We start from the raw sequence: 15,912 nt of genomic DNA, 5'->3' as shown, positions 1-15,912 counted from the left end.
CCTAAAAATATAGGTCGGACCTAAAATGGGCCATGAACCTGTTACTGCCCAGTCTCCTCGTAGCATGTGTGGACTTGAATGACCCCGGGGTGCCAGGGATATATCTCCATTTAATGAGTTTGGGTCCTGGGTTTTAAAACCTTGTGCTGTATTTAAAATAAACAAGGATTTCACCTGAAGTCTATGGCACTGAGCCCAATGAGCATGCCTGTCAGAACAGTGGCCTCCTCACGCAGCATAATGGCACCGTCATCATAGAATCTCCTGTAAAGTGAAGGTGTAGTTATTACTGGAGTGTGGGTTTACCGATTTATTAGCGATGTGTCAAACACTGTAGGGGGGCGCTCGACTAACCATACATTTTGGCGACTAATGGATTAGTTGATTTAATAGACACATCTGTAAAAAGAAAAATGTCCCACATGCAATAATGCAGAAAAAACTCTTTATTATTAATAAGAAGAAGAAGAATACATTACATTTATATAGCACTTTTCTAAGTATCCCAAAGTTGCAAAGTCATGGTTACCAGAGATGTTCTTTTTTTTCAGAAAATATCTCATTCTGCATTAATTGATTAATCAAGAGAGAGGGGGAAGCCCTACACTATAATGGACAACTGGACACATTATCAGTGGAAAAGGATGTAGTATATTAGCTGGTGAGTCATTACAGTCAGATGTTTTTAGTCAATTAGTCATTTTAATTTATTTGAATGTCTGAGTTCTGAAAAACTACACGTACCTCACTGGCATCATTGCAATGATAAAATGTATTGTTTTACATCTACAATCATTCACAACACAATACAGTGGTGTGAAGCAAATACACTAAACAATTATTAGACCAATGGTCAAGGACAGTTATTAAGTGGTTTCCAGTCTGACCTGGTCGTTCTGGTGTCCCTCAGGGCTGTGGCCACATATTCAGACAGTCGCTTTTCCATTAGGGCCACTCGAATCCATGCCCGACCCTGCAGAGTGTGTGAGTGTGAGTGTGTGTGTGTGTGTGTGTGCGCGTGCGTGCGTGCGTGCGTGTGTGTGTTGGGGACACATAAACACAGAGAAGGAATTGAGTGGGAACCATGGATTTATTATAGAAACTATAATAGAGTGGGGTGGTTGGCCCTGTACAGGGTTTCAGTGAGACAAAACACGGCTGACAACAGCCTAAAAATCTACAAACGTGCAGCTGCTGGCTTCGAGTTATTCAGTGTGCATGGGCAGTGGCTCAAAGGCCCCTCCCACTTTTAGGCTAGCTTCAAAGACTGTTACACCCCCAAGGGGGTCTCTCTCTCTCTCTCTCTCTCACACACACACACACACACACACACACACACACACACACACACACACACACACACACACACACACACACACACACACACACACACACACACACACACACACACACACACACACACACACACACACACACACACACACACACACACACACACACACACACACACACACACACACACACACACACACACACACACACACACACACACACACACACACACACACACACACACACACACACACACACACACACACACACACACACACACACACACACACACACACACACACACACACACACACACACACACACACACACACACACACACACACACACACACACACACACACACACACACACACACACACACACACACACACACACACACACACACACACACACACACACACACACACACACACACACACACACACACACACACACACACACACACACACACACACACACACACACACACACACACACACACACACACACACACACACACACACACACACACACACACACACACACACACAGTCACAGTCACAGTCCTTGCCTTGGCTCGTGATGTGCTGATGTTTTCAATGTTTTCTATGCTGGCGATGCAGTTGTTCTGCACCTTGCTGCAAGCCAGCCGGATGTATTCCCAGAAACTGCGCTGACCATCTGAGCTGAACCAGCTTCCTGAACCTGGTCCAAGAATTAAAACACAAGCATCATTCATATTTACAGCTCAATACAGTTTATATACAGATACACGTCATCACCACTATATCTCACTGTAGGCACAGTAAGACCAGTGCTCTGTTCTGGGCAATTAAATCATTACATTTAGCAGTCTCTATCGTATACTGTATTGTGTTTGATAAACCTTACTGAGGCTTTCATATTCTGTATGTTGTACTTTTATTATCACATTTCAAAAGCGATATTAATTGATCAATGAAGTCTACAGTACTTGTCCCATCTTCTCTTGTGATATACTGTACTACAGTATGTTACCATCTTCTGTGATATACTACAGTATGTTACCATCGTCTCTTGTGATATACTACAGTATGTTACCATCTTCTCTCTCTTGTGATATACTACAGTATGTTACCATCTTCTCTTGTGATATACTACAGTATGTTACCATCTTCTCTCTCTTGTGATATACTACAGTATGTTACCATCTTCTCTCTCTTGTGATATACTACAGTATGTTACCATCTTCTCTCTCTTGTGATATACTACAGTATGTTACCATCTTCTCTTGTGATATACTGTACTACAGTATGTTACCATCTTCTCTTGTGATATACTACAGTATTTTACCATCTTCTCTTGTGCTATACTGTACTACAGTATGTTACCATATTCTCTTGTGATATACTGTACTACAGTATGTTACCATCTTCTCTTGTGATATACTACAGTATGTTACCATCTTCTCTTGTGATATACTACAGTATGTTACCATCTTCTCTTGTGATATACTACAGTATGTTACCATCTTCTCTTGTGCTATACTACAGTATGTTACCATCTTCTCTCTCTTGTGATATACTACAGTATGTTACCATCTTCTCTTGTGATATACTACAGTATGTTACCATCTTCTCTTGTGATATACTACAGTATGTTACCATCTTCTCTTGTGATATACTACAGTATGTTACCATCTTCTCTTGTGATATACTACAGTATGTTACCATCTTCTCTCTCTTGTGATATACTACAGTATGTTACCATCTTCTCTTGTGATATACTACAGTATGTTACCATCTTCTCTCTCTTGTGATATACTACAGTATGTTACCATCTTCTCTCTCTTGTGATATACTACAGTATGTTACCATCGTCTCTTGTGATATACTACAGTATGTTACCTGCTGTGTTACCATCTTCTCTTGTGATATACTACAGTATGTTACCTGCTGTGTTACCTTTGAAGCGGTGGCTGAGGATGTGTTCTAAAATGGCGGCAAAGTTGACAAACTCGTCCGAGGAGTCGTCTATGGGCTCTGCGGTGTACTTCTCCAGGAGAGTCTTCACAGAGAACCTGGAGGAGGCGGACAGACAAACTCACACATCACATACAAATGTACGACTGTACTTGCATCTCGCAACAATGGCAGGGAGGAGTTTCTTTTTTTTTGGGAGCCTCGCCATCTTACTCTGCTGAGGTCACCCCCAATTGTCTTGTGTGCTACACAATGTACCCCTTCAGTCCCTCGGCTGCGTTGTCGTGACAACAACACAATTAACACCCTGTCTGAACAACCGATGAGCAGATGACACGACCGGCGGCACTGCAGCCTTTGTCCGCTACGCGCTTCCAGGTCAATTTGGGTCTTGTATTTCTAACGAACCGGCTAAATCAAAGAGTGGTCAAATATACCCCCCCCCAACAACCCCCCCCCCCCCCCCCCCCCCGAGTACAAGGTGGTGTGATGTATTTAGAGCTGCTGCTGCCACTGTTTTAGCTTGGCTGTTGACCTCCGTACACAACACCCTGCTCCGCTGAGAGGCAGGAGGGTTATGCTGCGAGCGAGCTAGGAGCCAGGCTAAGGCTGACCGCCTCCCGCTTCCATTATGGGCAACACGAGCATCACCGAGGGCAAGACTGCCCTGGCTGTGGGGAGAACCTCTATAGCCAGGGGGAAGACTACCGTCTCCTTAGGCAACTCCTCCATCTTCAGGGGAGTGACCACCACCTCCATGGGAGATTCCACCATCCAGAGGGAGAAGACGACCGTCGCTCTGGGAAGAGCCAGCTTCACCAGGGGAACCACCAAGACCTCCTTCCGCAAAGCGCTAATGTCCAAGCGCAGGACCACTTAGATGGACAGGACTCCAGGCGCCAGGGCTAAGAAGGCATCCAGACCGGCAAAGCCATCAAACAAAGACTCTACCGATGAGTGGAAAACCGCATTCTTGTCGAGCAAGACCTCCTTCACTAAAGGCAGGGTTTCGATCCTGAAGACTAAATACGCCGTGTCCTGGGGCAGATCCTCTATCGCCTGGAGCCGAACCACCGTCGCCTTGGGAAACACCACGGTGGCGATGGGCAAAACCTCCGTCACGCGGGGCGACACCACAAGCGCCCTCATCACCTTGACCTGCACTGTTGGAACCAAGTCTGTGTCCGCGATCAAAACCACCCTCACCAGGGGCAACCAAACTCAAAGCAACACCTACTGGGATTTTCACATGTGAATACTGTACGCACACTCTGTGTGGATGTTGTCTAATACCCGGTCAGCTTTAGCAGGTCAGTAGCTCAACGTCACTATGAAATCGATGCCTTAATTGTGTTTGTGCTAAATGTGCATTGTGTGTCGGTGAAACATGACCTATCGCTTATTTTGTACAACATTTACCCAACAGCCCGGATTCCCGTGTGAGAAAGCGAGTTGCAGAACTAACAGGCTTTGCACTCGGATGAGTAAGATGTCCCGGTGCTTGCTGCCCCGCAGAGAGCATTATTCAAATGTGACAGTGATGAGATAGGGTTCCGTGGTGTGTTGGCAGGGAGGGGTATGTGTGTGATGTATGTGGAGAGTCACAAGAGCGCGTGGCGTCAGCACTGGTCTCCTTAAAACCCTGTCGTCCTGTATAATGTGCCTGTGCAGTAATCAAACTATCCACGTTGGTGGAAGACAGCATGTTGCGTTGGTCTATATATTTTTTTAAAGGTATGCGTGCATCTCAATAACTATAATGCTGCCATATGATCAAAGGTACTTGATGAAATAGAGAACTGTAAGGATTGATTGATGTGATAGTGCTCATAAAAGTAACCATATGCCTCAACACTGCTGCTTGGCTTGATTTAATTTTTTTTTGTTTTGTTTACAAATCGGATATTTTAAGTAATACTCTTGTGATCCAAATGTCGTAAGGTGGAAGAATATTAAGACTAAATTTGATACAATTCGATGAGGACACAAATGGATGAAAGAAAACGACCCCTGATGGGACCACGCCCATATTTCAAATGAAAGGCCAAATGCACAAAGAAAGGAGGTGAAAATGATATAAATAAGAAGTAATAACAGGAAAATATGGATACCTTGCATTCACCATTCATCACACGGTAGCGCGGTTAATTTCACACATGGTTTATATGGCGTTTGTGCACCAAGGGCGAGGCCATGTCTTTCTACCAGTGGGATATAGGGAACAATGGTTCAGAATAAGAGTGATGTCACTCCAGATTGTCTCTCTTTGCAACAATGTCTCCTTCAGCTGCTCAGTGTCGTCGCGGAGACGTGACAATCGTTCCACTGTCCCCGGTCCCCGGTCCCCCCCCTAGATAGGCTGTGGCCACCTACGACTGCCTCTGTCCATTCACGGGGACACATGGGTGGTATGTGGCCTTCCAGAGCCCACGTATAACGAGCTCAACGAAGGCATTATGTGAGACACGGGGGTAGCTCTGTCCGCGCTTAGCATTCTGGTCTGGTCTGGGGGATCATCGCCACGGGTCACTAACTCACTATCACACCCAGGGGCTTCTGCAGAGCAGGGTGTGCCGCATGAGTGTGCGATGTGCCTTGGCGAGTGAACCCCGAAATCCGCCGTCTCGTCTGGGTCAGGAAGACGCTCTTCTCCCCAATGGGCAACACCAGCATCACCGAGGGCAAGACGGCCCTGGCCGTGGGCAACACGCAGATAAAGAGGGCGAAAAGCAAGTACTCCATGGGCAGCTCGTTCATCGCCCGGGGCAGGAGCACCACCTCTCTGGGCTCCTCCACCATCACCAGCGGGAAGACCAAGATCTCCCTCGGTGGCGCGTCCTTCAGCAGGGGCAGCACCACCACCTCGTTCCGGAAAGCCTTCTTTCCCAAGCGCAAGAACAAGACCCTCTAGATGAGAAGGGACCTCATCGCCGGGGCGGGGAGACCGGCGTCCATCTCCACGACACAAAAGGACAGAACACAACACCACCACCACCACCACCACCACCACCACCACCACCACCACCACAGGGAACAACATGAGGACGTCGCCGTATACTCTGCGGGGGGGTTTATCAAAACTTCTAAAATTGGATTAACGTTGCTTTTGGAGCTTTTTTACTTTTTTGATCATGCAGGATTTATCAGAGATACAGGTCAGTGGATTGAGAATTCTGTCAGATAATCATAGTCACTCTACTGAAAACACGCAGGTAAATCCCTGGGTTTTGGTTTGGGGCGTACACATGTCCTGTTGGGGTTCTGCACACCGCCGACACCTAGAGAATTCCCTGTTGCCAAAAATATCTGTGGCGGTCAGTGTCAGTTTGCTAGCACAAAGTTCAGGGGCAAAACCATCCGTTTCTTATACACAGGTTTAAGTTTCAGATAGTCTTTCGTGTTGCAGCAGGAACTTTAAAAAGCAGGTTAAAAAGCAAATGTGATTCATATTATGACATAGAAGATCAGCGTTGATTTAATTGATGTAATTAAAATAATCTCATCCGAGTCTGATTGCAACAACAAGATTCAATGGAGGATTAGCAGAATCCACAACAGTGGATTGGTTTAGAAAATGGGCCTGAGGTCTTCTGATCAGAAGGGGGAGTTAAAGACCTGGAATAACTCACATGCCTCAGATGCAAATGTTTGGAGTGCCACAGCTACGTGCACTTGGTACGATTTGACACTGAAAAACAACCGCAGAGCCTTATGACAAGCTCTTTTGTGCCCCCTCTCACTCTCCTTGGATCACAGCCAGGCCCACTCTCAGCTCCCTCTCTTCAAACAACCTCTTGTTCTTTTCTCTCTCTCTCTCCCCCTCCCTCTCTCTTTCTCTCTCTCTCTTTCTTTCTCTCTCTCTTTCTGGTTTACTATACTCCCTCAGTCCTGTTTCATTACCAATACCACCTATAACTAATGCCTTCCTTTGTAATAATCTAACCAAAAACAGAAAGATCTTTTAACTCGTTCTCTGAACTGCGAGTTGTTAGGACATTGTCCTTCTGCGTGTACCTTTCCCTGACTCCTATCTCTCTCTTTCTCACTTCTCTCTTCCTCTCTCTCTTTCTCACCTCTCTCTTCACCTCTCTCGCTCTCTCTCTCTCTCTCCCTAGTCGTGGCATAACCGGCAGGATCAGCTGACACAGGAGGACTCCTCACGGGCCACAGTTTTGTGGGACACCACCTGATGGTGTGTTTAATCCTGGACTATGAGGGAGCCGTCTTGTCCTCTAATGATGGATCAGCATCCTCTGTCTCCATCTAGAGAACAGGAGGACGTCAGAGGAAATTACCTAGTCCTGTCAAAATAGGGAGGGTCAAAATATGATGGGCGGGTCAAAATCTGACAGGAGCAATAATAGTGTTGAGAGATGATATATAAGTAGGGTGTGTGTGCCCCCCTCCCCCCTGTGAACTGAGGGTCCAGGGGAAAGTGTTGCATGGTCTGAGCATGTGTGAACGGAGCAGGGTGAAAGAAGGACAATGAAGGGTGCTGGAAATGGGAAGTACTGAGAACAGAAATCAGAAACTTCAAATTAGACAGGGAGGAAAATATGAAGGGTAAATGTACGACACGTCACAGGGGAGACATTAGATGGAGGCGGTTGGGTTACCAACACTGTGATTTGAAAGTTCCGATGCACACGCCCCGTGGGTTTTGTTTTAGCAAGGTCAGATAAAGGTAAACAAGTAGGCTAGCCCCCTCTGAAACATTAGCTACAAAATCAAAATAATCGCAAACAGAGGGTTCTTTTTTTGAGATGTTAACAAATGACCGGTCTCAAGCCCCGCCCTCCTTTCTTGATCCTCCACTCACAACTGTTGCTTCCCCTCTGGAAGCAACAGTTGTGATTGGAGGATCAAGAAAAGAGGGCGGGGCTTGAGATAGGTTAATTTACAATGGCACAGCTACTTCCGAGAGGATAAAGAGGTGCTTTTATGAGAATAGTAGCAGATCTTGAGAGAAGATCTCAGAAAACACAATGCCTCAGTCAGTATCCAACAACACTCCTGTTCATTCCTGTCCTTGTGCGTTTGTCCTAAAGACATGACATACATGACCTCTAAAGCCTCACCCATCTTATTTATGTTTTCTTAGGTTCACCGTGTCAACAACAACAACAACAACAACAACAACACTGTTCCTCCAGTCATGGACCCACGGCATGCGAGCTCTCAGCCAGAATAATGCCACAAGACAGTAACTCATTACAGAGCAGCATGTGGCCTGTAGAAAAAAACAAAACACCACCCCTTGTGACCGCTGATGCTCCCGGTTTGGCCTATTTCAACACAGCAGAGTAGTGTGAACTGGAATCACATGTGAATCCCTATATGAATGATCCACCCCAAGTAGAAGAAGTGCACCTTAGCCTCTGCCACGTTGCCTATAGCAACGGCTGCACTGCGGAGAGGTGGGAGTTCATAATCAAACTCCATCCTATAATTGACAGTATGATAAAGTCCCCTGCAGCCATATAGCCATAAAATGATCACTTTTTCCATTGGATTATCTCCATAGGCGTGGAATCCCCCACTGACCCCCACCGCAAACAACCATTATCCTTGAGACTTAAGTCACGTTGCTTTACCATCAACCTCACGAGTTGCCCATACTCTGGAGAATTATGTGAAAAAGAAAAAAAGAGCAAAAGAAAAAGAAAATAAATATTCGACACGACGTAAACCTAATGTGAAAGGGATGTTCCTTGTGATGGTGCAAATGTTTGACCAGGTTATCGTTCCACTACACACACGTGTCCATTGCTGTACATAGGTAAAAATAGGTTAATTATTTTTTCTTTTCTTTTTAGATAAAATATGACATAGTGGGAAAAGACTTTGATAGAATAATTGGACGCTGTGTCTAGATGTAGCAGACATGTGAGAGGTGATCACACTCTGCCACAGCAAGGAAAGATAACTTGGTTTGTCCTTCATTATGACCCCTAACGATGAATACTGTTGATGAGGACATTCTACATCAACGCATTCCCTGTGTTAGACCTGTGTTAGACCTGAGTTAGACCTGTGTTAGACCTGTGTTAGACCTGTGTTAGACCTGTGTTAGAATCAGAGGATCCACAACCCCAAATGTTAAAACCCCAGGCAACCCCCTGGGGGGAAATGTCAAAACAATACAAAACAAGCCCTTCAATGAGGTCCCATGATAGAAGATGTTAATCTCCTGTGTGTCGATTGTATGTTCAATGTGTATGAAGTGATAGTGAAGGAAAAGATGTCTTTATTATGCAAAAATGTATTAGGCAACAAATGCTTGAGCTGGTGTGCTAACATAACACTAACGTGAGCTTAGCTTAGGTAGGTTTTAATTATCCGAAGGTACTGTAGCCGTGTCTCTCTGTCAGCGGAACCAGCCCGTATACTGTATCGCACAGCCGTGCACTAAGGCCTCCCTGCCCCCGCTGATCCACGCAAACATGATAGCCGGGGCGCGCAGGGCCCACAGCGTCGCCCAGCCTGACTCCAAGCACAACCAGAGGTCCAGAGGAGTCAACCTGCAGATACAGCATCTCTCAGACACAGCCGTTGACTATTGTAACGCCCATCTTCCTGTCACTGGACTATGGCTGACATGATGAAAGAAAAACATGTCACACGGACTCATAGTGTGACAGCCATTTTGATCGATAATGCCATGCCAGCCTCTGAGAGAGAGAGAGAGGCGGACCGGTGATACAGATGTACAAAGCCTGGAAAAGAAGTGCCCTCCGGTTGAACTTAATCCACGTCTTTCGCTATAAAACGGAAAGAAAGTTATAATAAGCATTACTGATGGAAAATTGTTTTAAGGTTTTCTTTTTTTGGTGTCCCGCGTCTTCTGTCTCGAGTCTTTTTAAAACGCTTGACTTTAAGTGTACTTTGTAAAGGTCGGTCAGTGGAAAAATGACCCAAGTGAAAACAGTCGTCTCTTTGTGCTAACATTTTCTCGAAGTCTCAAGTCTGTTATGAAAACGTTTTTTCTTTTGAAGTATTGCTCTATGTGATGTTTTACGTTCTGTTACACTGCATGTGTCACTAAAAGGCAGAAGGAACCTTCGACCGTAAGGTACTGTAATAAAAGAAATGTGCTTGATTGTGTGTCTACTTCGGAATCTGGTGTGCATTTTTTGGGTTTCTGGTTGCTTATTTATTCGCTCATTTCAACGCCACACACGTCCACTGGAGGTAAACACAAAGATGTCAACTCTTATGGTGTGATAGCATTCAGTGTTGTAGCACTCGAGTCCAGGACTGATTTTCAGGACTTGTGACTCGACTTGGACTTGAGCACTGATGACTCAGACTTGGACTCGAGCATTGGACGGAAGGTGCAGATGAGGACTCAAGACTTGTTAATTGATAAATACAGTTATTTATAAAATAAATAAATTGAATAGGCCCTAATAATTTGCCATAAGGTATTGATGGCTAGTGCATTTGTTTGGCTATTATGTCACAAAGTAAATAAACTCCCTTTGAAATGGTGACCGCTGTGTCATTAATGTTTAATGTAGACCTTTTTTTATTTGTATGTCAGCTCTTTGACTGCCAGACTGGAGTGGACTCAACCTTGATGAATCGGACTAGGGTAATGGGGACTCGACTCGGGCTCTTCTTTGGTGACTCAGACTCGGACTCGGACATTGGGGACTCGAGACTCGACTCAGACTCGAGATTTAGTGACTCGACTACAACACTGATAGCATTGTCGGGGAGGGGAAGTTAGAGAGCAAATCTGTGCAAAACAATGTCACTTCTGCTATCATTCATTGGACCCCATATCTCCCTCAAGCGATAGGCTAGATAGTTCCCTTGACAACTGAACTTCCCCACTTCCCCTGGTGACAACACGCTGGACACAAACATGCCAGCACAGCCCAGACCTTACCGGGGGAGGGGGTTGATCAGAGCCCGCTGATCAAACCAAACCCACATGTTTATGAGTCAACAGTTATGTCCCTGTTCCTACAGGAGCTCCATTTAGAACCACATCTTACTGGTGAGAGTTTTGATTGATTGATTGAAAATTGTATTAACAGATTGCAGAATGGGTACAATACAGTACGGCTCAATACACACAATTGTTAACTCATTGACTGCCAGGCTGTTTTTCCATCTTTACTCCCTGGCGCCAGCGTTAGTGACCATTTTCACGATGTTTGCGGACCCATCATATATTCTATATTATAGCTATGGATTGATTGATTGATTGAAAACTTTATTAACAGATTGCAGAATGGGTACAATACAGTACAGCTCAATACACACAATTGTTAAGGGGATGCAGACCAGAGAAAGACTTTCGTCTTGTTTCCACCAGGGTCCCCCATTTTCAATTCATCAGGACATATATGACATACATGACATACAGATAGTCAGTACTGCTACATCTATACATTTATGACATACCAGATTTGCAAATACAGTACTGTTTGTGATACAGAAGGAGTCAAGAAAAGGGAGTATATACATTTGACGTAGAAACTGTACATTGGAGGAGGTTGGGTGGGGGGGGTTGGGTACACTGGGATATTGACAACCATACTGGGTAATTTACATTGGAGGTGGTTGGGGGGGGGGGGGGGGGCACACTGTATAAGCAAGCAAAACTGTACATTGAGGGGGGGGAGACTCTGTACAAACAAACAAAATTGTACATTGGACTATTGACAAAACCATACTAGGTAAATGACTGTACATTGGAGGGGGTTGGGTTAGGATATTTACAGGGGCCAGTGTTGAATTGCAGTCTCCCGTAGGTGTCTCTTGAGAGAGGTTTTGAAAGTGGGTAGTGATCCACATTCCTTTACAGCTTTGGGTAGGGCGTTCCACATTGATGTGGCATAATTGCGAAACGTGTTTAGTCCCTTATTTGAGCCGAATCTGGGTTTAACATGATTTGTGGAGCTCCCTCTGGTGTTGTGATCGTGGTATTCACTGACCTTTGGGAAGTATTTTGCCATGTACATGGGTACCTTGGTCGTGTAGTGTATCTTGTAGACCAGGCCCATTGCAAGTTGCTGTACTCTGTCATCTACTCTAAGCCATCCTAGGTTGTCAAAGTGGGCAGGGGTGAGGTGGGTTCTAGGAGTAAGGTCAAGCAGTAGTCTGACCAGTTTGTTTTGAGATGTTTGTAATTTTGTTTTTAGCGCCTTTGAGGTGCTTTGGTACCATGAGGTGCAAGCATAGTCGTAGTACCCCTGAATGAGTGCTCCTGCCAGAGTCTTCAGGGTATTCTTGTTTACCAGAGAGGAGATCCGGTACAAGAATCGAGTTCGTTGGTTGACTTTTTTTATTACATTGGATGCCATTTTGTCACAGGAGAGATTAGCCTCTAGGATGGAACCCAGGTAGGTAATTTCATCTTTCCTTGTGACAATATTGTCACCCACTGTAACTGAGAAGCCGTCGGTCTTGCTGAGTTTGTTATTTGAACCGAAGAGAATGGACTCTGTTTTGCCCATGTGTAATGATAGTTTGTTATCAGCGAGCCATATGCAGATTCTGCCTAGTTCCGAGCTGAGGGTTTTTTCAACCTGTAACTTGTTCTTGTCAGAGACCAGCAGGGCTGAGTCGTCCGCAAACAGGAACAAGTTGCAGTCACAAGCTGACGACATGTCATTTGCATAAATTAGGAACAGTAGCGGTCCTAGTATGCTTCCTTGTGGAACACCACAGCTCACTGTGAGGGGGGGGGATAGGGTACCGTTTACCTCCACCATCTGTTCCCTCCCCTCAAGGTAGGATTGTATCCAGCTCACTGATAGACTATCAAAACCAATTGCTTTTAGCTTGTCAATCAGAATGGAGTGATTGACCGTGTCAAAGGCCTTTTGTAGGTCCAGCATGACCATGCCGCAGTATTTGCCTGCGTCCACCTCTTGTTTGATGTGGTCATTCAAATAGAGAAGGCATGTGTCAAATGAGACAATAGTATGGCTCATTTGACAGGGACTATTTATACTCCAACAGCGACTAAACAGTTTATTCCTACATACCTTTGTTTGTGCGCTATACCACGCTAAAAATCGCCCCGTTTCACAATAATCCAGGCTGGTTTTCTATTGTGAGATATAGTGGTTTGTGCGCATATGCGCAAATCTCGCGGCTGCTCGCCTGAAACCTATATTATTGCCAGGTCAAAGGTAAACACGGCCATGTTTCTTCACAAAGCCATCGGGGGGGGGGGGGGGGGGGGTTCCGACGCTGCAATCCTTACAAAAGCATGTTTTATGATGGGGTTTGGTAAAATAGACATAAAATAGATGTTACCTTTGTCAGAAGGTACACAACCATAATTATGTTTCTTCACAAGGCCATCGGGGGGGGGGGGTCGTTTTCTGACACTGCGATCATTACAAAAGCATGTTTTATGATGGGTTCGGTCAAATTTACGTAACGTAGACGTTACCTTTGTCAGCAGGTACTCCACTCTCGCTCAAAGTGTCTTGGATCAGAACAGGATCAATAACGTTAGGTGGCCCTCATCCGTTGTCTTCTTCTTCTATAGTCTGCTCGGGCCAGACTATACCACCGGTTTCCTCATCGGCCGGTTTGACTATAGTATTTTTATAATTTACCAGAAGTGCTGAGTCCAACATAGTCTGGTGGAAACGCACCTTATCATCCATAATCATCATCCATATAATCCATTTTGTCTTCTTCATAATATCCAATAGTTCGCTCTAGGCGATCGCCATTATCGAATGTTAGATTGCTGTAGTTTGCTCACTGCTGCCATGCCACTGCTGCCACTGCTGCTCACTCCCTAGTGATCCCTAGTAATCATTGCTCTCACTGAACTGGCTCATGCTGTTCATAAGGTAGGCGTTACTGCCACCTGTCGGGATTAAATCATCATTGCAGGTCCCAGCCACACTCACAAAGGCCTGCGCAAGTGTTTAGATTAGAATAAGAAAATAGAAAAAAAGAAAAAAGGAACCAGAAACAAGATATCTCGTTTTTGGCCCTCAAGCGTTGGCTCTCAGAAACGAGATATCTCGTGTTTGGCGCTCAATGAGTTAAGGGGATGCAGACCAGAGAAAGACTTTCGTCTTGTTTACATCAGGGTCCCCCATTTTCAATTCATAATGAGGACTACTATATTATAGAATAACAGCAGGGCAGGGCAGGCATTATTACATAATATTGGGATACAGTATACAAAGGAGGGAAATAATGTCACCCCTCTGCATCAGCACGACAACAATAGACTTAATCATTATAAAAACAATAATAATAATAATAATAATAATAATAATAATAATAATAATAATAATAATAATAATAATAATAATAATAATAATAATAATAATAATAATAATAATAATAATAATAATAATAATAATAATAATAATAATAATAAATAAATAAGAACTATCTACCTCTCTGTCACTTGTAATATTGCACAATAATATTATACAGATTATTGGGGAGAATGGGAAGAACATCTGGATCATACTGTATCATACTGACTACTTATATTTTAAATGAGCAGCTGTGTGTTACAAAGATGAAAACGAAGAGGACCTTATGCTATGCTCTTAGAGATATGGGCCTTTTTCCTCTGATATGATCATGGTTAGGTATCTTGATTGATAAACATACAGTATAGGCCTAAACACTGAGACAACGAGTCGAATATGATTGATTTCGCACAGCCAGATAAGGTCACCACAGATAATAACAGGAATGATCAGAAACTGCACTGTACATCCTAAGCAGCTCCTGCTGAGAAGCACTCTTTCGGATGCTTCAAAATGCCCTTGTCCCAAACAGGCCCTCGTCACTTGGTAGTGCCAGCTGGAGAACAGCAAAGCCCTACCTACACTGAGGGCTGTTGTACTCCGGTGTAATCCGCTTAAAAACATTTCCTTTAAATTCCACGATTTTACAAAAAAAAGGACAGAATTAAAAAGAGGGTAATTGAGCCAATGCTGGGTGTGATATTGGGGGGGGGGGGGTACCTGAAGGTGAAAACGCACCTGCCTCATAACAGACAAGTAACACCGGTTTGGCGTTGAGGAAAAATATGATGAATGTTTCTCTGAATCGCACTGTACAATAAATCCATTTTTGAGATATGAGATTATTTTACAAAACGTTTCCCCCCGACAACCGTGACAACAACTGTATACATAATGCATCATGCATGGAATGGCATTTGTATGTGTCGTGAATCTACCTGCAAACTGTGATGAGATTTTTTCGCTCCACGCCGACGCTCCGAGAAGATGCCTTTTTCGATGTCAACCCCATAGCCATTGCTGTCTGAACGCAGCCCGACTCCATTCAGCAGCGGCTCGGAGCCTCTCGGAATCCCTGCCTGCACTCGGACCCCTCCCTCCGCGGCCCTATGTCATATATAGATCCCTGCTGGAGGAGAGAGGGTAGACTGCCCAATCACGCAGGCACTACTAGTGATGCTCGAGTTTCATCTCACGACTGACCGCTGCACCGCACTGAGCGGAAATGTCCCTGTAGCGTTGGGTCCAATAAAGATATGAATGAATGAATGAATGAATGAATGAATGAAAACTTTATTTAACATATTGCAGAATGGGTACAATACAGTACGGCTCAATACATACAATTGTTAAGGGGATGCAGACCAGATAAAGACGTTTGTCTTGTTTACATCAGGGTCCCCCAT

The 15,912-nt window shown here is 44.6% G+C and overlaps 2 protein-coding genes across 3 annotated transcripts in view; one reads left to right on the top strand and one right to left on the bottom strand.

Moving 5' to 3' along the window:
• rundc3aa (RUN domain containing 3Aa) overlaps window positions 1–15,603 on the bottom strand; it is a 32,704-nt gene extending 17,101 nt beyond the window's left edge. Inside the window, exons 1-5 of one of the 2 annotated variants that reach the window (XM_084328197.1) lie at window positions 15,445–15,603; window positions 3,225–3,352; window positions 1,865–1,998; window positions 888–973; window positions 175–264 (exon numbers count right to left, since the gene is read on the bottom strand). In XM_084328197.1, coding sequence (XP_084184323.1) covers window positions 175–264; window positions 888–973; window positions 1,865–1,998; window positions 3,225–3,352; window positions 15,445–15,551 — 545 coding nt within the window. In that variant the 5' untranslated portion in view covers window positions 15,552–15,603. The remainder of the gene's footprint in view (window positions 1–174; window positions 265–887; window positions 974–1,864; window positions 1,999–3,224; window positions 3,353–15,444) is intronic. The other variant, XM_084328198.1, reaches the window with a different exon arrangement.
• On the top strand, window positions 5,788–10,336 carry zwi (zwilling). The gene is made up of 2 exons (XM_084328210.1): window positions 5,788–6,409; window positions 8,356–10,336. Exon 1 carries the CDS (start codon window positions 5,911–5,913, stop codon window positions 6,163–6,165), a length of 255 nt encoding a protein of 84 aa, XP_084184336.1. The 5' UTR covers window positions 5,788–5,910; the 3' UTR covers window positions 6,166–6,409; window positions 8,356–10,336.
• Window positions 15,604–15,912: the final 309 nt, after the last annotated feature.

Source organism: Notolepis coatsorum, assembly GCF_963971535.1.
Source record: "Notolepis coatsorum genome assembly, chromosome: 14".
Lineage (NCBI taxonomy): Eukaryota > Metazoa > Chordata > Actinopteri > Aulopiformes > Paralepididae > Notolepis > Notolepis coatsorum.
Note: the sequence above shows the minus strand (reverse complement) of the source record. Positions and strands in the feature narration are given on the sequence as shown.